The sequence below is a fragment of the Lepidochelys kempii genome, chromosome 6 (genome assembly GCF_965140265.1).
Source record: "Lepidochelys kempii isolate rLepKem1 chromosome 6, rLepKem1.hap2, whole genome shotgun sequence".
Taxonomy (NCBI): Eukaryota; Metazoa; Chordata; order Testudines; family Cheloniidae; genus Lepidochelys; species Lepidochelys kempii.
This window is the reverse complement of record NC_133261.1, coordinates 126,549,669-126,569,292: the sequence shown is the minus strand read 5'-3', so window position 1 is coordinate 126,569,292 and position 19,624 is coordinate 126,549,669. Positions and strand designations below refer to the sequence as shown.

General features: G+C 43.1%; 1 protein-coding gene across 2 annotated transcripts; it reads left to right on the top strand.

The window, feature by feature from the left end:
• Positions 1-271: 271 nt before the first annotated feature.
• On the top strand, positions 272-15,729 carry PSMC6 (proteasome 26S subunit, ATPase 6). Of its 2 annotated transcripts, XM_073350117.1 has the most exons (14): positions 274-448; positions 1,137-1,216; positions 1,735-1,774; positions 1,988-2,040; positions 6,454-6,521; positions 7,009-7,123; positions 8,070-8,157; positions 8,676-8,737; positions 8,828-8,951; positions 9,314-9,375; positions 10,502-10,622; positions 10,721-10,801; positions 12,697-12,768; positions 13,834-15,729. In XM_073350117.1, exons 1-14 carry the CDS (start codon positions 322-324, stop codon positions 13,950-13,952), a joined length of 1,212 nt encoding a protein of 403 aa, XP_073206218.1. In that variant the 5' UTR covers positions 274-321; the 3' UTR covers positions 13,953-15,729. The 2 variants fall into 2 exon arrangements, with proteins under 2 accessions (XP_073206219.1, XP_073206218.1); XM_073350118.1 differs by lacking the exon at positions 10,721-10,801 and having other exon boundaries at positions 272-448.
• The last annotated feature ends 3,895 nt before the right edge of the window (positions 15,730-19,624 follow it).

Below are 19,624 nucleotides of genomic sequence, written 5' to 3'. Positions count from 1 at the left end.
GGGGGTAACAGGAGCCTATAGAAGAAAAAGCCCCAAATATCGGGACTGTCCCTATAAAATCGGGACATCTGGCCACACACCCGCCCCCATGCCCTGCACTCCTCCCGGCAGAAGCCCTGCGCTTTGCCTCCCTTTCCTGCCTTGGCGCGGACGGCGCTAGGACCCGGAGGGAGGGAGGGAGGGAGGGGGTGTGCGCGGCTGGCGGCGGGCCTCGCGGCGCAGCGCTGGAGGCGCCGTTGCCCTCCGCGGCGGCAGGGGGCGCTGCCCGCCCGGGCGGCGGGCGGGGGCAGCTGGCGGCGCGCGGCCCTGCCCCCGGCGGCCATGGCCCTTCCCGGCATTCCCTATGAGCGGCGCCTGCTCATCATGGCGGACCCGAGAGACAAGGCGCTGCAGGATTACCGCAAGAAGCTGCTGGAGCACAAGGAGATCGACGGGCGCCTCAAGGAGTGTGAGCGCCGCCGGGAGCCGCCGCCCGGCCACAGCGCTGGGTCGGGGGCCGGGGCCGCCAGGGACGGGGAGCGGCCCGGGCCCCCTGTGGGAGGGAAGCGGAGCGGGCGAGGGGAAAGGGAGGGGAGCGGCCCGGGCCCTCTGGAGGGGGGAGCGGTTCCCAAGGGGGAAGCTCTTTACCCGGTGCGGGGGCTCCTGGGTTGCTGCCCCTGGGTGTCCGCAGAGGCTGGGCTGGGGGCTCTGGCCCTGATCCAGTCAGGGGAGGGTTAATCCCCGCCCATCCTGGGGGGACATGTCCGGGTCCAAGTGTCCTAGCCGCCCCCCCCCCCCCACTGGTTATTAGGCAGGGAGTGGGTAGGACCAGCGGAGCTAACGCTGTTCACCCAGGGGCAGGGATATATGCCTATTGACAAGCGATTAAAGACCCTTGCTTCTCCCATTCGCATTCTCCTAGATTTTGTGCCGGGCTTAACCCAGGATACCTGGTCCGCAAGCCAGAGTTAATGTCTGGGTATCTGTTCTGGGATAGTTACTGCTACTAGCAAGGATGGCTAATTGCCGATTCTCCTGTATTGACTTTACCCAGAAACTGTTAAATGCGGTTATATCTGCTCTGCAAAGTGGCCAGCCCTTGCACTTGGTTTCTAGTGGATTAAAGGCGTAGCAAATCCCTTTCTTTTCTTTTTTAGTAAGGGAACAACTGAAAGAGCTTACCAAGCAGTATGAAAAATCTGAAAATGACCTCAAGGCTTTGCAAAGTGTTGGACAGGTATGCAATATACATAACGTCACAACTGTATGTGGCCCCGTGGGGTAGATGAGCTGTGCTTAGCAAGTTATTACCACAGATGGATTTAAAATTGATTTAAAATTAAAATGGGATATGATACCATCAGAGCAAATGTGTGCCATGGGGTGGTCTTTACAGGTGGTAAGTACACAGAGTAGGTGTATTTTTTAACAGTTCCTGGTGTATGGGGCAATGAGAAAGAAATAGAATTGTAAGCTTCTCCTATGGAGCAGGAAAAGGAGCAGGGATGGAGCTGTGAATTTATGTTAACTATTCTATATACTAATACAACTTCATAGATGTAGCTTTCAGAGTAGCAGCCATGTTAGTCTGTATTGGCAAAAAGAAAAGGAGTACTTGTGGCACCTTGGAGACTAACCAATTTATTTGAGCATAAGCTTTTGTGAGCTACAGCTCACTTCATCTGATGCATAAAAGTGGAAATTGCCACTTTTATGCATAGATGTAGCTAATACTTGTTTCCATTTTTTTCATAGATTGTTGGTGAGGTTCTTAAACAGTTAACAGAAGAGAAATGTAAGTTCCCTAGGTGATTTTTTTTACTTTTTTGAAACCTCTGGTTTTTAAAATAAGCCAATTAAATTATTATGTTCTTAAAAGAATGAAATAGAGCATTACTAAGTAGACATCACTCTGAAAATACTGTATAATTGCTACTTATTTCGCACTAGCAATTAGGGGGGTTAAAAAGAGTATGATCTTATTTTCTCTGTCATTTTCTCTCTCTAGTCATTGTGAAAGCTACAAATGGACCAAGATATGTGGTTGGCTGTCGTCGTCAGGTAACTCTGCTTTGCTTGGATATTTTTAAATAGCTTATCTAATATTAAGTATTATAGTCATTTTTCTTGTTTCACTTTTAAAGTTAGCAAGTTCGTACTTCACTTTGTAAGCTGCGCTTGGCTAACAACATATAGATATGGTGCTCTCTGCACCCTGGTGATAGGTAGTGATATGCGAGGAATGCTGGAATGGATTCTTGGGAATAATAAAGCGAAGCGCCCACAGTCCAAGATGTTACGTGTTTTTTGGGTTTTTTTAGTTTTTCAGCTTGATCCTTCTTATAAAGTTAAGTATAAGCTATTAAGTCTATTCCAGAACCTCATTCCTTAAATGTTTAGAAACCTTCTAATTTCTATATTAAATCTACTCAAGGCCAGTTTATCCCCATTTGTTTTTCTGCCAAAGTTGTCCTTTATCTTAAATAGCTCTTCTCCCTCCCTGGTGTTTACCCATTTGCTGTGTTTAGAAAGAGCAATCCTTGTTCCTCTCAGCCTTTGTTTTGCCAAGCTCTACTAGCCAAGCTCTTTTTGTCTCCTCCCGTAAGACAGACTCTCCAGTCCCCTTATCCTCCTAGTAGGACTTCTCTGTACTTGTTCCAGTTTGAATTCATCTTTCTTGAATGTGGATGAGCAGAATTGTCCACAGTATTCCGGATAAGGTCTTAGAAGCTTGGAGTGTTTAGAAAGGTTTCACCTCCATTGTTGACCACAGGGTCTGCATAACCTCCCTTTGGCTTCCTTTGTGACTTTCCCATCTCCATCCTAGTTGAAAACTGAATTCATAGTCTGGTGCATTAGGCCTAACTTCATGAAACTCTTTTTCCCCTTGGTATCCTCACAATCCACCCCACTGACTACTTTTTGTGACCATCAAAAAGCAGCTACAACTCTACTACAGGACATGACTAGCTTTCTCTCTAAATGACCTTGCAGAACCTTTGTGCTTTCTGTCCAAGGGTCTGGTGTCTGTCTGCCTAGATTTTATAAGGTGGTTCATTGCTCATGAGATCTCAGTATATTTCACACAAAATAATCCCTCTACCAGCCTTGCCAGCAGGAATAAACTTCAAGTTACTCTTGGGATTTTTGTATAAAAGTGTGAGATGCTGATTTCAGAGGGTTATTGCAGGAAATGGTTGTCTTTCTCTAGTGTCATTCTCCACCTTTTTCCTGCTACCTCATCTACTTCTATCAAAATGAAAATGAATGAGGGATGGTGCTATTGCCATAGCCAATGATATGACATTTTAGGCAGCTGGCATTGGAAAGAAAACAATAAGGCCTTGTTTACACTGACACTTTACAGCTCTGCAACTTTCTTGCTCAGGGGTGTGAAAACACCCCCCCCCCCCCGAAGCGCTGCAAGTTTCAGCGCTGTAAAGTGGCAGTGTGTAGACAGTGTACCAATGATGGGAGCTACTTCCCTCATGGGAGTTGATTTTTTTTACAGCAGTGCTGTTGCTGGACTGAAAATGTAGTCCATTTTTTATGTTTAGCAGGGAATAGCCATCCAATGTTGGGTTTTTTGTTTTAAATCTACTTTCCAAGATGTCTTTTAAGCCATTTTTTACTGAAAATGTTCTGCAATTGTAGGATCAGCAGAAGGAGCACAAATTAATCCCTAGTTAGCACAACTGTACATAGAATATCAGGATTGGAAGGGACCTCAGGAGGGCATCTAGTCTGACCCCCTGCTCAAAGCAGGGCCAATCCCCAATTTTTGCCCCAGATCCCTAAATGGGCCCCTCAAGGATTGAACTCACAACCCTGGGTTTAGCAGGCCAATGCTCAAACCACTGAGCTATTCCTCCCGCCTACTTGGTGATGTTGGTACATACTTTATTTATGTAGAAAACAGCAAGTGAAGAGAAATACCCTTAAATTTCTAGTTTCAAATGTATCTTCTAAATAGAGAATGACAAAATTGGTAGAGGTGAAAAGTCAGGTTTTCAAGAAGGTATAAACAATATTACACTTTAGACTTTTTTAATCAAGTCTGCCAATAACTTCTGAATATATAAAATATGCTGTCTAATATAATGTTTTTAATATTCTTGGAAGGAGGCAGCCATTATTGAGACTTCTGACATATCATCAGAACATATTCTCCCATATTGAGAAAAATCTAAACCAGAAGAAAGACGCTTTTTCTGTAAAGGAAACAATGTGACCTTAATATTAGTATCTGAGTTGATCTCCACTAGAAAGGAAAGAAACCAAACCTCATTATAGATATTAACTTTTTTTTTTTAAGTACAAACTATTTGATAAACTGATTAAAGTTGCAAGTGTTCTACAATACCGATATATTCTCTGGGTTCTTCAACTTGTCATGTACAAAGTGTAAGCTGAACAGTCTTGTAGACTATGGTTTAATAAAAACATTAACAAATCTATAAATGGTAAAGTAAATTGAAGTATCCATTTGGATGATGTAAATTCTTTTTACCTAGACAGATTTACAACTTACAGACTTGTTTAAAAAGATTGCCTAGACCTTGACATTCAAATGCTGCTTTACCAATTTTTTTTTTAATCTCTGCTATGTGCTCATGCTGTTTGTCATGTGGTGCATATAAGTGCTGGGCTTCTAATGGTGTTTGGGGGAACGAAGAGGTATTGGAGCACTTATTGGGAAAACACCTAATTACAGAGAGTAAAGAATAGATCAAAGAGTCTGCCTATCATCCTTGTGGAATTTCTCTACGTGCCCATCTACCTGGCAAAACTCAGGGTTGTGGTATAAGTGTCACAAGAGTGTTAACAGTGCAATAGACATAGTCCCATAACTCTGTAAATTTTGCTGCATAGATATGCTTTGGCTTCTCAGTTCTGGAAAACTTCAAAACTACAATCACCTACATTTATTATCATCTGCGTAGGTAGACACAAGTGTTCGTGATTGTTTTTCATATATCTTGACAAACACTGCGGCTAGATTTGTACAAAAATACATCTGGGAATGGCCTGTTTGGATCACTGCAATTTAAAAAAAAAAAAAAAAAAATCAAAACACTAAAGTAACTGCATAGTTTTTAACTATCATTCCCTACACAGTTCTATACAGCACAGGCCCGCTTCTTGTAAATAGTGCAGCAGGATGAACAATTCATTTTCTAAGGGCCTATGACAATAAATATACCTTATTTGGGCATGGAGGGGTTGATGTGCTAGCTATTGTCTGGATAATAAAAGTTGTAACTCTTGAATAAAAAAACTTGTTGTAAAATGCCCAGAGGCGAAGCATGATGCCAAACAATCAACATATATTTACCAATCACTGTTCCCAAAGCGATGACATATTAAGGGAAATAATTTCCTTGTGTAAGGTACAGGTGCCGATGAGTGCTAATTCACTTGGTGCAAGTGGGTCTGCCTGGTATGGAGAGTGGCAGGGTTCTGATTAAGGCAGGATATAATGCTTTAATTTGTCCTTTTTTGTAAAATTTGTAATTACGTTGCAAGTTGATCTTGCGTGAGAGGTAAAGTACCATCATAGGTCAGGAATGGTCTAGCAACAGGAAGCCGAGTGAAGGACGGGGTGGGCAAATTATGGCCCACAAGCTCCCCCTTGAGCATGGGGTTGGGGCTGCATCACACGGCTCGGCCCCTCACCGGCACTCTGACCGGGGCGCTGGTTCGGGGGCCACTTCGGCGCTCCAGCCAGGGTGCTGGGTCGCAGGCCGCATGGTCGCAGGCCGCACCACACGGCTCAGTCCTGCTTTGGCCAGGGCACTGGGTCAGGGGCCGCACCACGTAGCTCCCAGAAGCTGCGGCATGGCCCTGCTCCAGCTCCTCTGCACTCTAATGGGAGCTGCAGAGGCGTTGCCTGTGGATGGGGCAGCATGCAGAACTGCCTATCTGCGCCTCCGTGTAGGAGCCGGAGAAGGGACATGCCCACTGCTTCTGGGAGCTGCTTGAGGTAAGCGCTGCTCAGAGCCTGCATCCCTGAGCCTCTTCCCCCTGCACCAGCCATGAGCCCCCTCCAAATCCCTCGGTCCCAGCCCAGAGCACCCTCCTACACCCCAAACTCCTCATTCCCAGCCCCACCCCAGAGCCCTCACCCCCTCCCACACCCCAACCCCAATTTTGTGAGCATTCATGGCCCGCCATACAATTTTATATTCCCTGATGTGGCCCTTGGGCCAAAAAGTTTGCCCACCCCTGTTGTAGGAAGACGTGGTCAGCAAAACTGCCTGCCCGAATTGCAGGGGTAGTGGAAACCACTAGATTCCCCTTGATCAGCTCTCTTCGCTTGTGTCTGAAGAAGGGGAAGGTCACCATCTGAATCCTTGTTGAGACTAAATGCTTTTTCTGTCATACCAAACAAGAACAATTACTGTAGAAATATAGAATTCCATCACTTTGCTGTTTTGAGTCAATTTCTAATAGAAAAATCTCTTGTGAAACTAGCTTGACAAAAGTAAGCTGAAGCCTGGGACAAGAGTTGCTCTGGACATGACCACACTAACTATTATGAGGTAAGCTTTTGCCACCAAAAAATTTTTTTTCCCTTTATGTGAAGGATAGAGTTGGTCTAAATATGTTGCAGATATTAGGTATGAATAATAAATCTTGTAGTGCTTTACAAATTCTTCTAAATACATTATATGGGCAAATACTTTCAGGGTGGTCTTACAGCTTTATTAGAGCGGATCAAAATGTTTTTTGTTTGAAATTACTTTTTAATCAAAACAAACTTCTGTGGGAAAGGTCTGTTTTTTGTCAGTTGGGGGCATGTTGGTGAATCCCTCCCTCCCCAAAAAATGTTTCATCTTTGAAAAGTTTTACTGCAAAGATGAAAAAATGTTTATTACAAAATTTTGAGGGAAACTTTTTTTGTCAATTTTTCACAGGGGAAACAAGCATTTGCCAGCCAGCACTAAGATTTATTATATGACTGATGAGTATACAGTGTGTGCAGAATGAAAAGATAACATCTGTTTTATTAATACTCAAATGCTACAGATACTTGCCAAGGGAAGTGGATCCATTAGTTTACAATATGTCTCATGAAGATCCTGGGAATGTTTCTTATTCTGAGATTGGAGGGTTATCGGAACAAATCAGGGAGCTAAGAGAGGTACTGAATGTTTAATTACCTCTATTCAGTATGTATTTCTGTGTTGTGCCGGGTGGATTGAAAGGTCTAAAAAGTCTAACACATGCTATTTAAAGATGTTCAGGAAAGGGTTTTATACTGATAGGGGAGGGGTTTCCTTTCTGTGTCATAAGCATGTAGATAGCCATGTTATATCATGTTTTTTTATCTTAAACAATCATGAGACCGGGTATTAAAGAATAGCATTATTTGCACCTTATTAACTTCATGTAGGAAGGAGAGCTTTTAGGGACACTATTTAAAAATACTTTTTGATCTCCATAAATGTACATAGTGCGTAACATAGGCTCTGAAAGAACAGGGGCCTATACCAGATTGCAGGTAATCTGGCTCGGAGGAATATAATGTGCACATCAACAGTTCGGGTACAAGAGGGTGTGGAGATGCAAATGAGATTAACATTGGGAGGCTATACTAAAATAGATGGGTTTGAAGGATGCTTCCAAGTTGAGGGGGTGTCAAAGTAAAAGTGCAAAGCACAGTGGAAGAGAATGACAAAGGGCCAAATTCTAGTCTTTGGACTGGAGTAACTATTGAAATGGGTTACTGTGGATATTCATGTGTATGACTGGGGGCGGAACTTTGTCCAAAGGAGCAAGTTACAAGAAGGTTTAGACAAGATGTTGGAGAGATTGGAATAAGAGCAGAGTTGTGCAGATCCTCAGATTTAATCCATAAAACAGGTGAAGAAAATTTCCCTGACAGCATTTCTATAGCTAACTCTTTCTGATCCTGTATAAAGAGATTGTGCTTGCTGGGATTAGTAGTGAAAAGAAAGAAGAAGTTATGGGGAAATCCATACCTATATATTGTACCATAAATGTATATACCATAGCATCTAAGCATAGAGTAATATAGTCAAGGATCTCTTTAAAACAAAACACTACTTACCTGCCTCTTTTCTCAGGTAATAGAGTTACCACTTACAAATCCAGAATTATTTCAGCGTGTGGGAATTATACCTCCAAAAGGCTGCTTGCTGTATGGCCCACCAGGTGAGTACACGTCTGTAGATGCCTTTCATTTCCAGTTTTGAGTTCTGTCCATAATTAAGGCAGAATGAGACTTCGTGTCCAAAAACCTATCATCTAGGCATCTGAATTTCAGTTCTCCTTACAACAGTGGTCTCAAAACTTTTTACCTTGCATCCCCCCCTTACCATATCCGTGCCCCCCCTGGAGCCGGGAGCGGGGATGCAGCTCTGAGAGTGGGGGGTGCGGACAGGGACAAGGCAGCAACAGCTGGGGGTGGGGCCAGCAGCTGGGGAACAGGGACAGAGCTGGGTGGCGCTCCCTCCCTGGGGGGCTGGCCTGGGCTCCAGCTGCACACCCCCAAACATTCGTCCGTCCCACAGTTTGGGGGCCTCTGCCTTACAATGTAATTAGTGCTGAGCTGCCCCCTTGGAAACCTGTTGCTGTATTCTGTTATACTTCTGTACCCTTGAAATATATTTCAGTCGGTAACTTTACCGATTGGTCTACAAGTTGAACAACTTCAGTCTCTGTCTGTCCAGGTACCGGGAAAACACTACTAGCCAGAGCTGTTGCAAGCCAACTGGACTGCAATTTCTTAAAGGTAAAAATAACAGCATTCTTTTCAAATAGTGACAGTCCCTCTGGTTGTACTTCAGTCTGTTTGCTCATGTTACCCGTTCATTTTCAACAGGTCGTGTCTAGTTCTATTGTAGACAAGTACATTGGTGAAAGCGCTCGGTTGATCAGAGAAATGTTCAACTATGCCAGAGATCATCAGCCATGTATCATTTTCATGGATGAAATAGATGCTATTGGTAAGGCTAATGGACTGTACGATGGCTAAAGTCTCTTGTGATTATTTAAGCCAGCTCTGAAGTAATAGTCTCTCTTTTCTTAAAAAGAATTAATACAAAGTTGATTGTCAGGGAACCTTTTTGTGCGGAATGAACAGGGTAGAGGATACCTCTCCTTTCAACTTGCTTCTGGAGCCCATTACAGCTAACTTAAAATCAGATATTGCATTTGGCCTGGATCAAGATACACTCCTAAACATGCATTTAACTTTACCTAATACATAATTTGATTTTTAGTACTTTAACATTTATTTAGCTCAGAAACCATTTTGATCCTTAAAAAAAAACGTACAGGTAACTTTCAAATTTAATATATATTATAGGTGGCCGTCGTTTCTCTGAGGGAACTTCAGCTGATAGAGAAATTCAGAGAACCCTAATGGAGGTAAATGGCTAATACGTAATCTTTTATAGTAAAGCGAAAAATAGATGTGCAAATCCATATATTCAGATTGTTAGAACTGTTGCTGCACTAGTGTTGTGTTAAAAGTGAACTGAGATACTTCACTTAAAAAAAAGCAGTTAAAACAGTTTGAGATCCAAAATGCATAAGCCACGTATTTGTATGTAATTAATTTCAAAAGTGATTTGAGAGCCTTTATCTGCAAAGTCTTGAGCTCAGGCTTCTGCGCTTCGTCCACAAGAACTGACTACACCAACACTTAACACATCTTGTTTAGATGTTGGAGGGCATTAACTCTTTCAAGGGAAAAACCTCCCTGCAGAACCTCTCTGCAGGATAGAGGCTTTCTGTTCAAAAAATATCTAACATCTAAAGTTAAAAACACATTGTCATCAATTTGGGATATTAAATACAATGGTGAACTAAGGTAATTGGAAATGGAACAGTCAGTCATGTTAAAGAGAATTTTTTAAAAAAACCCTCAATCAGCAACACAATTCTCTGTAAGAATTCTAGGTCTGATTGGTGTGTGTGATCCCACTGGTCTGGTTTATCAGTTTTCCCAGCCTAAAAGGAATGCATATTAAGCAAATATATCTACCTCACTTGTAGTATAAAATAATCACAAAGGATAGAGGTTTGAGTTTTCCATAGCAGAACTGGATATATCTAATGAAATGTCTTCAGGGGTGATTGAATGTTCTAGGGGCTGTTCTGCAAACACAGTTTGTGTGAATCATCCTTAATGCAATATATTGAAAGTATAACTGCCAATCACTGGCTTTTAGTATTTGGAGGGAAAAAGAGAGAATGCAAGGTGACTAGAATGTTGCAATCTTCCATCTTTGAGCTGTTTTGTTCTGACTTTTTATCTTTTTTTTTTTTTTTTCAACTTTCCTTTATGGAATATGTGGGGAGCTGTGGTATTCTTGGATCATTACAGTTAAGAATCGGGTAGCATTGCTTTAGGACTATTGTTTCCACCAATCCTTTTTCTGTAATGATCACTAATGAAAATGAAGTGTGTGGAAAATGGTGTGAGCTATTAGATTTATGAACAAATTAAAAAAAAATTCCTTGTTTTAAAAAAAAAATCCATTTCCTCTAGTTATTGAATCAAATGGATGGATTTGACACTCTGCACAGAGTTAAAATGATCATGGCTACAAATAGACCAGACACTTTAGATCCTGCATTGCTGCGTCCTGGAAGACTGGATAGAAAAATCCGTGAGTTGACATCTATATTCTTAAGCGTGTGTATAATTCCGTACATTACCCTTGTTCACCCATTTTAATTAAAAAAAACAACAACCCTCTCTTTTTAGATATTGATTTACCAAATGAACAAGCCAGATTAGATATATTGAAGATTCATGCAGGTCCTATCACTAAACATGGTGAAATAGGTAAGTACGTGAACTGCTTAAATATTTCTCCCAAGTGTAAAAGTGAGGGGAAGGTGAATTGGTTATTGGTTACCGTAACACCCACCTTCCCAAAAATGTTCCTCAGTATTTTTTAAATAGATCCATATTGAACCATTGCTTAACCGCACTTTGTAAAAATCTGAGGGTTAGGGATATAGTAACCCTCCTAAATTTGGCTACAAATCAGAGAAACTGTCTGATTTACGTCAGGTTGGACTCTTTCCATTGTATAATGGAACACCTTGCTGTAAGCAAACATTCCCATTTGTCAAAAAAAATTAAATCTTAGAACCATATATGGGTCTGAGAACAAACAAGGGTACTTCTGTCCAAAAGGAAAACTTTGAAAGTTATGAGCAACTGAAAAGTTGGTTTTACATGGAAATCTTTTTAATTGCAGTAATATTGCTGTTAGGTTGTGCTGTAACTGTAATTTGGAAAAGAATGCACTTGCCATTAAGGAGTAGGGCAAATTTCATCTGGGACATTGGTGGGAGAGGCAGCTGTACACTGAAACTGACAAGATTCTGGTCAGTTACATGACTGCAGGCCTACCAGAATCTTGTTGGCTTCCCCCTGAGATTGCCTTGAGGAAATCTGTGAGAAGCAGCTGAGACACTGTGAAGTTATCAGGAACTTGGGGGTGGGGTAGAGAAGAGGAAATGAAAACAGGAAAGACGAGAGACTGAGAATAGCACACCTCTTCACTGCTGATGGAGGGCATTTTCCCTGCCTGTTGTTTCCAAGAGATGTGAGATGGGAAGAAGAAGAGTCTCCTCCCTCACAGGAAGAAGAGAGAGGAGCTCAGTTTGACACCTACTACCTAAAGCTGATACAAAAGAGAACTGTGAAGTTAAATCCAGATAGCACCCTGAAAGGAACCACAGCATACCCTTTTCAAGAAACCAGATAGGAGCCTGAGCAGTACTAAGCTCTTTAGCAGTTCTGTCTAGTTCTTGGACCCACTGTGAGGGACACCTGTTTTTTGTTTCAGTGTCTGGTCAGTGGGTGTCAGACTTCTCAAGCCTTGGCTGTAAGTAAGCCTTGGCTTGAAGATAAGTAATCTGCAAACTGTTTCCATTTTTGTGATCTTACAAATGTCTGTAGATTTGTTACACTAGAATGCCACTTAATTACAGTAATGATAGCTATGGCTCAGGTGGCCATATTAGTTCTAAGTTTTCAGATTCTTAACATAAAATAAAAATAACCTTTCAGCTAGTGTGTCTTGTGGTGGCCATAATGAAAAGGGAAACTATTTTGAAAAGTTTTTGGTAAAAATCAGATTTGTGGTTTAATATATTTGAATTTAAAAGTTATGGAAAAAATGGATTTGCTAATTCAGACACACAGTATTTTGTACCCCCAACTCAAAATTAAATATGCGGTCAAAAATTTGCTGGAAATCTGAAATGCACAGAACTTGTGAACTTATACCCTAGAAACTGTAACCCAGCTACACACTTTGTGGATGTGTAATGATAGAGCTTTTAACACTTTTTTTTTTTAAAGCCCATTGTGCTAGGGGGCCAAGTTATGGTTATTGTGGGAATAATAAATGTTGAAATTGTTTTTATTCAGATGCATCTAAATCTCAACTATAACATTGATTTAACATCTTTTTTTATTTAATTCTGGTGTATGTATTTTCAAATTAGTAATTTTTAAATATAATCTGGGTTTATTTTATCTAGATTTATATGTTAATGGGGGAATAACAGCTGGTAAATACAATCATCAAGGTAGCGAACGTTTTCACTTGCACTGAGAATGAAAGTAGAATATTCATGGGTCTTTTTATAGCTGCTGCTGCACTGCAATGGTACAAACTACTTTGTACTTCTAGTTAACTGGCATTCTTGTTTTGTTACTAGATTATGAAGCAATTGTGAAGCTTTCAGATGGCTTTAATGGAGCGGATCTGAGAAATGTCTGTACTGAAGCCGGTAAGAGGCTCCTCACTCACTTGTATTCGTTTGCTCAGTTCTTAATTTTGATGTGCTGAATCTTGCTATAAACATTAAATACTCACTACTGGTTTCTCTGATCTGTTCTTAGTATGATAGATGAACATGAGGTTCATAAACATTTCATTGTTTTAAATACCCTAGAATGAGGTACCCATTCTTGAGGATCAGCTAGCATTTACGTTTTTTACATCAGTGGCTGGAAACTTAGGTTAACATAATAGTGAGTTTCACTGGTAAGTTTCAAAGCGCTATAAAAATGAATCTCTTGAAACACTGGCATTGTGGTCAAATGCACACTGGAAAGGATCTATATATATGCCCGTACACCGTAAGTGTGGGGAGAAATAGTAAAATGAAGTTCCCTGAAACTGGGTGAAACATGTCTACCCAACTTGGACAAAAATTTGCTTTTTACAAATATTTCTTTATGGCTTATACCATTATTTAAGTAGTACAGAAAATGAGTCTTATATATTCCTGCCTTACTCTACTTGAGAAAATATTGTCAGGGCTTGTCTACACTGGGAAGGTAACTGGTATAGCTGTAATGGAATAATTATACCTCTATAGCTAAGCTGATACAACAGCCCTGTGTGGATGCTCCTTGCCTGAATAAAAGTGACTTTATTCCAGAATAATTACTCTGCTTCCAAACATGTCTGTGGTGCATGAAAAGAATAGAAAACTGATTAAAGTTACTCACTGAATCTCCCTATGGAGTATAAACAACAAGGAGTCCTTGTGGCACCTTAGAGACTAATAAATTTATTTGGGAATAAGCTTTCGTGGGCTAAAACCCAATGAAGTGGGTTTTGTGGCTAAGGTGCCACAAGGACTCCTCGTTGTTTTTGCTGATCTAGACTAACATTGCTACCACTCTAAAAGCTGTCACCATGTGGAGTATGTAACTTTTAACTTTGATCCTTTCAATGTTTTAATTACAAAGTGATAGACTTAATGGAATGTCTCAGATCTATATTATTGCTGCTAGTATCACTAATTCTGTAAATATCTAGCAGTTTCTCAAATTGTTCTTCACAGGTATGTTTGCAATTCGTGCTGATCATGACTTCGTAGTTCAGGAAGACTTCATGAAAGCTGTTAGAAAAGTAGCTGATTCTAAGAAGCTGGAGTCTAAGCTGGACTACAAACCTGTTTAAATTAACCACATAGTTAATGATCGACTGCACAGGAGATATTGGATTAATGTATAGAAGAACAGAAATAATGTACCTCTTGGCTATGATCTTATTACAAGTATATGTATAACACCATAAGCAAGTAATTGATGCTAGTTACAAGTCAGCTACAGAAGTGTGTTCTGTACAGTTCTGAAAATGTGGCATTCATTGCAGCCCAAGTTAAGGAGTGAGGTGTGTTCTCATAACAATTACTGTGTGAATTTATAAACATACCCAAATGGTTGAATTTAGCAAATTTTAAGACAGTCAGTGCATTTCCTGGCATTTTATATCATTTTCCTTTAAACAGTTGAATAAAACCTGTTTAAGTCTTTCGTATGTACCTCCTCTCTACCTCTTTAGATAAGAGCATTCATTATAGTTCTTTAGGTACTTAAAGTGCTACTAATCTCTTATATTAATGATCATGTTTGATTTAGGCATGTATTTTGATAAACAATCTATACAAAATTCTCTATTGGTAAAACTGGTGTCAGATACAATGTACCTAAAACACACATTAGGAAATGTAATCTAATGAGCTCTTAATAGTGTGTAACAATTTCATGTTGCCTGTCCATGTGGAAGAGGATAAGGTACTATTTTTGTTTCAAGATTCCACTGTTGAAACCTGGGGAAGGGATTCAATTGGAACTACAATTTAAATGATCATTGCTCAAAATGCATTAACTAAACAATATTTGTTATAGCCTGATTTTGGTTAGCACAATTCTTTTCAAAAAGGGTCATATATACTTCTCTGAAAGTGCCACACTCCTAAATGTTTGTAGGTAACCTACACAGCCAAATAGCATTTTGATTTTATAAAAACCACTTAACTTAGTGTTTAAAGAGTAACCGTATCAGGGCCTCACTCTAGAACGACAAACTGTCAAGCAGGTGAGGCTTAATTTATTTTGCTTTGTAAAAACAGCTCTCCTCCCACTAGGTGATCTTAGTCACTCTTTTAAATACATCTCACTCCCCACTCCACCTTCCTAGCTGTCATAACAACTGAGACTATCCTCCATAAACTAGTAAAAGTGTAGCATCTAAACTACACTGTTTTGGGAGGGGCAGGGAGATGTATGGAATACACAGAGGGCTAAGTATTGTTCTGCTGTGGATTGTACAGGTGTAATGGGCCAGAATTTGGCCTACTGCCTAATACCTCCACATATACTGGGAACTGATTATTGCAGCTGCTAATTTGAGTAATCATTCAAGCATGATAAAATGGCTTTAGCTCAGAAGCCAAGGAGTGCTTTGTTCACACAATCCAGCACATTGCATCAGTGTGGATTTTTTCATTCTACTTTTGATGTGTGTAGGGAAATGTTTTCCATAGTGCTTGTATTTTACTTCAACTTTTAGGTAAATTTTACAAACATCCCAAGAGTGATGCTTCTGTATGTATTAAGACTCCATTTTTTGGCCACTTCTGACTACCCCAACTGGATTATTCTGTGCCTACCCAACTCAGAAACAACTGTTAGATTAGTTCTACAAATTTTCTAAAGTCATGCCATTTCAGTTTGCCTTATGTGCGAGTACAGAATGAACTGTAGTACTATCCTTGTTAAAACCACGAAAGAGCTTTTAATAAACTAGTTTAGAATACAGAACTGAAACGACTACAATGCACAGGCAACAATATTTTGATAAGTGGATAAAACAAGCTAATGATGATCATTACATATGAAAGAGCATGCATGTTTATCTCAATGTAATAGTAAAACAGGCTTGTATAACGTTACCTTGTCTATAGTGTCAGTGGTATAAAATCGGTGTCAGTTTATTTCCATCATGAAACCACTCCAAATTGGGCTAGATGTCCATATGCATGGTTAAATGCTACTGTTACAGAAAGTCTAAATGTATTCAGAACCAATTAGACAAAAGTTTAATAAAAATTGAATAGCTCTACAGCCATCTTATAATATATACAAATTTGATAAATGAGTTTGGAAAGGATGAATACAATAGGTAGAGAAACCGATTCCTATATCATACAATCTAACTAAAACCATCTTATTAAGCTCAAGCTAAAACATAGCATGTTACAAAGATCCATATATCTGTGGTGCATACAACTGAATGTTTAACTGCTGTTTTGCTAATATCTAAGTTGTTTTGGTCACTTCACTGAGAGCAAACCGCTCTTCAGCAGTGAGGTCAGTAGACATATTTGGTTCCTGGCTGTGAAGGAAAGCAAATAGGCAAGATTTGTTCAAATGAGGTGGCAAGAGCAGAATACAGTAAAACCCCATTTATCTGACCCTCCATATTCTGGCTCTCCGCACTAACCAAACAACCAGGACTCCAGAGCGGGTGATCTCTCCTGTGGCTGCTAGAGGGCGCTGCAGCATCGCACGTTCCCATTCTCCAGTTTATCTGGATTTTTGATTCTGATCTGGCCCTGGTCCCAATTAGATTGGATAAATGGGTTCTGCTGTAGTTATTTCCTTTTGAGGGGTAGTGCCAAAGGGTATGTCTTTGCTGCAACTAAACACTTGCAGCTGGCCTGTGTCAGCTGACTTTGGCTTGTGGGGTCAGACTGCGGGGCTGTCAAACGAGCTGGGGCTGGAGCCCAGGCTCTGGGACCCTCCCCACTCATTCCCAAATGCCTACATGGCAGTTTTACAACCCTGCAGTCTGAGCCCCACCAGCCTGAGTCAAGTTAGTTGCAATGTAAACATACCCCAAGAAGTCTAGTCATGGACCAGGACACTTCTGGGCTAGGTGCTGTACATGCAGTGAACAAAGAAACAATTCCTGCCCCAAAGAGCTTGCAATCTAAGTAAAAGATGAGAAAATAGGTGGACACAGACAGCTGGGATGAGTCCATGTTGGTCAGTATGATAGGCAGGGATCACAGCCCACCATTTGCCTATTTATTTATTTGTAGGCATAGTAGTAGAAGTTTGAAGGAGGACAATGAGATAGCTTTGTGGATATTTATAGGGAGCTCCTCTCTCAGATGAGGCAGCATTGGGGAAAGTACAAAGGGGAAAATTTAACAAATGGGTTATTCAGGCTGGTATCATTGGCTGATCAGAGCAGGAGTTGATATCTTTATAGCATATGAAATGACAGGTAGGTAGCGATGGGCTGTGAAAGTGAAGACAAGTAGGTGTATGAATGATACACTGGAGAAAGGAAAGCCAGTGGTAGTACCCAGAGAGGGGTAATGGTAAAAAGAAATCAGCTAGGTGTTTTCAGCAACATTTTGAACAGATTTGTGAGGCAAGATTGCATTTATCAAGGTCAGAGGACAGTGAGATATTGGGAGCCTGGATGTGAGTTTTAGCTGTGTGGATGGATAGGTAAGGAAGGCTGTGTCTTGGACACACTATGCGGAAGGAATTGGTGAGATTTAGAGACAGCCTGGATGTGAGGACCTAGAGAGAGGACCAAGTCAAAGATGACATCCAGTTTACAGGCCTGAAGGATAGGATGATGGTATTCTCCACGGTGATTGAAGTAGGCTGGCAGTGGAATGTTAGGAGTTCTGTTTTTGGCATGTTGAGTTGAAGATGATGGCTAGAGATCAGAGAGGTCAGATTTTAGTGTGGGCAGAAGGAAACAGGTTGGAGTAGAGGTGTGGATAATCTGTGAGTTGTCTCCCCAGATATGATAGTTGAAGTGAGATTATCCAGAGACACGGTGTAGAGGAAGAAGAGACAGGAATCCTGGGGAACCATCAGAAAGTTGGAGGGGGATGCGGAAGATCTGTTGAAGGAGTGATCAGCGTGAGAGCAGTCACTGAAGCCAAGATAGGATGAGATATCTAGAAGAGCATAGTCAAGTGCAGTAGTTCTCAACCTATTTATCATTGTGGATCGCATACCCAGTCCTTAATGTGTTACCTAGGCTGCAGGTTGAGAACCATAGTGCCCAACCCCTGCAGACCCTTATGCCTAGCACCCCCTGGCCAGAGACAGCTCCACAGAGTGGGGCCAAGTGCCAGGGCAGCCCTGACCCTGGACCCTGCTGTGTGGGACCATGAGGCAGCCCAGACCCCAGCATGGGGCAGCCCTGACCCCAGATCCTGTTGTGCGGGGCTGGCCATCAGCCTAGACCCTGACGTGTGGCAGCCTTAACCCTACATCCAGCTGTGCAACAGCCCTGACCCATACCCTGCTGTGTGGGGCCAGGTGGCAGCCCTGACTCGACCCTGACCCCCACTGTGGCACAGGTTGAGAACCACTGGTCAAGAGCATTGAAGGCAGCTGGCAGGTCAAGGAGGATAAGGATGGTGGCACATACTGCCTTGAATCCCCCCCACCTGCCTGTATCCATCTTTTGTCTTATACTTAGTCCCTGCTCCAAAAAGTTTACAATCTAACTTTTTGTTCCACTTCTACAGCGCCTGGCCCCATGGTGTTATGGCCCATGACTAGGGCTCCTAGGTGCTACTGCAACATAAATAATGAGAGAGGGCAGCTCTGAGCTTTAGCAGGGGAAAGAAGTCATTAAAGTTTCAATGGACTGCCAGGGGTGGAAGCCGGCTTGGAGTGGAGAAAGTCCAGCCAGCCAGCCCTCTAGACAGTTTGATCAATGAGGTTAGAGATGAAAGGCAGGAGGGACAGGAGTTGGAGAGGCAAGTGGGCTCTTTAAGCTGGGAGAACCTAACGCACATTTGTATTGGGAGAGCGTGGGAGGAGGGAGGGGACGAGAGGGGGCAGGAGGGAGATCAAGAGAGAAAGTCACCGCAGCAAGTGGCAGGTTAGAGCAGCAGGACAGGAGGGGAGGTGAAAGCTGGCCCGAGAGGGCAGTGTAGGTTACCTGGGGCCGGGTGTCGGGGCGGAAGGAGGATCAGCGACATCTGTGCAGCACCCCTAGCTCTCAGCAAGCCAGGCTGCACCGGAGCGGGTCCTCGCAGGGGCTGCAGGGTGGAGGGACAGAGCCCGGTCCCGGTGCAGCAGGAGGCTGCAGCGCCCAGGGGCGGGAGGAGAGGCCAAGCCAAGCCGGGTCCTCCTGGGCCTGGCGTAAGCGCTTCCCCCCCATCCCCGGGCGCTGGGCACAACCAGGGACCGCCCAGCCCAGCCTCTTCCCGGGGCGCGGCCGGTGCCCGCCTGAGCCCCGCGCACCTGCGAAGCGCAAGGGGCTGGACCGAGCCAGCAGAGGGCGCGGCGCGGAACCGGAGCTCGCTGGGCCCGCCCCCGGGCTCCGGCCAAGGCCCCGCCCCCACCTCTTCTTACCGAGAGAGGCCCCGCCCCCGAGTTCTGACCAAGGGCGGCCCCGCCCCCGACCTCTTCTTGCCGAGAGAGGCCCCGCCCCCGAGTTCTGACCAAGGGCGGCCCGGGCTCCGGCCAAGGCCCCGCCCCCACCTCTTCTTACCGAGAGAGGCCCCGCCCTCGAGTTCTGACCAAGGGCGGCCCCGCCCCCGACCTCTTCTTGCCGAGAGAGGCCCCGCCCCCGAGTTCTGACCAAGGGCGGCCCGGGCTCCGGCCAAGGCCCCGCCCCCACCTCTTCTTACCGAGAGAGGCCCCGCCCTCGAGTTCTGACCAAGGGCGGCCCCGCCCCCGACCTCTTCTTGCCGAGAGAGGCCCCGCCCCCGAGTTCTGACTAAGTGAGGCCCCGCCCCCTAGCTTTTAGCGAGCGAGACCCCGCCCCCGGGTTCTGAGGCGGCAGGGCCCCGCCCCCAG

Coding starts and splice junctions, on each gene's coding strand:
- PSMC6 (XM_073350117.1), top strand. CDS start 322: ATGGCCCTTCCCGGCATTCCCTATGAGCGGCGCCTGCTCATCATGGCG. Junction 449..1,136: donor CGACGGGCGCCTCAAGGAGT/GTGAGCGCCGCC, acceptor TTTCTTTTTTAG/TAAGGGAACAACTGAAAGAG. Junction 1,775..1,987: donor ACAGTTAACAGAAGAGAAAT/GTAAGTTCCCTA, acceptor TTCTCTCTCTAG/TCATTGTGAAAGCTACAAAT.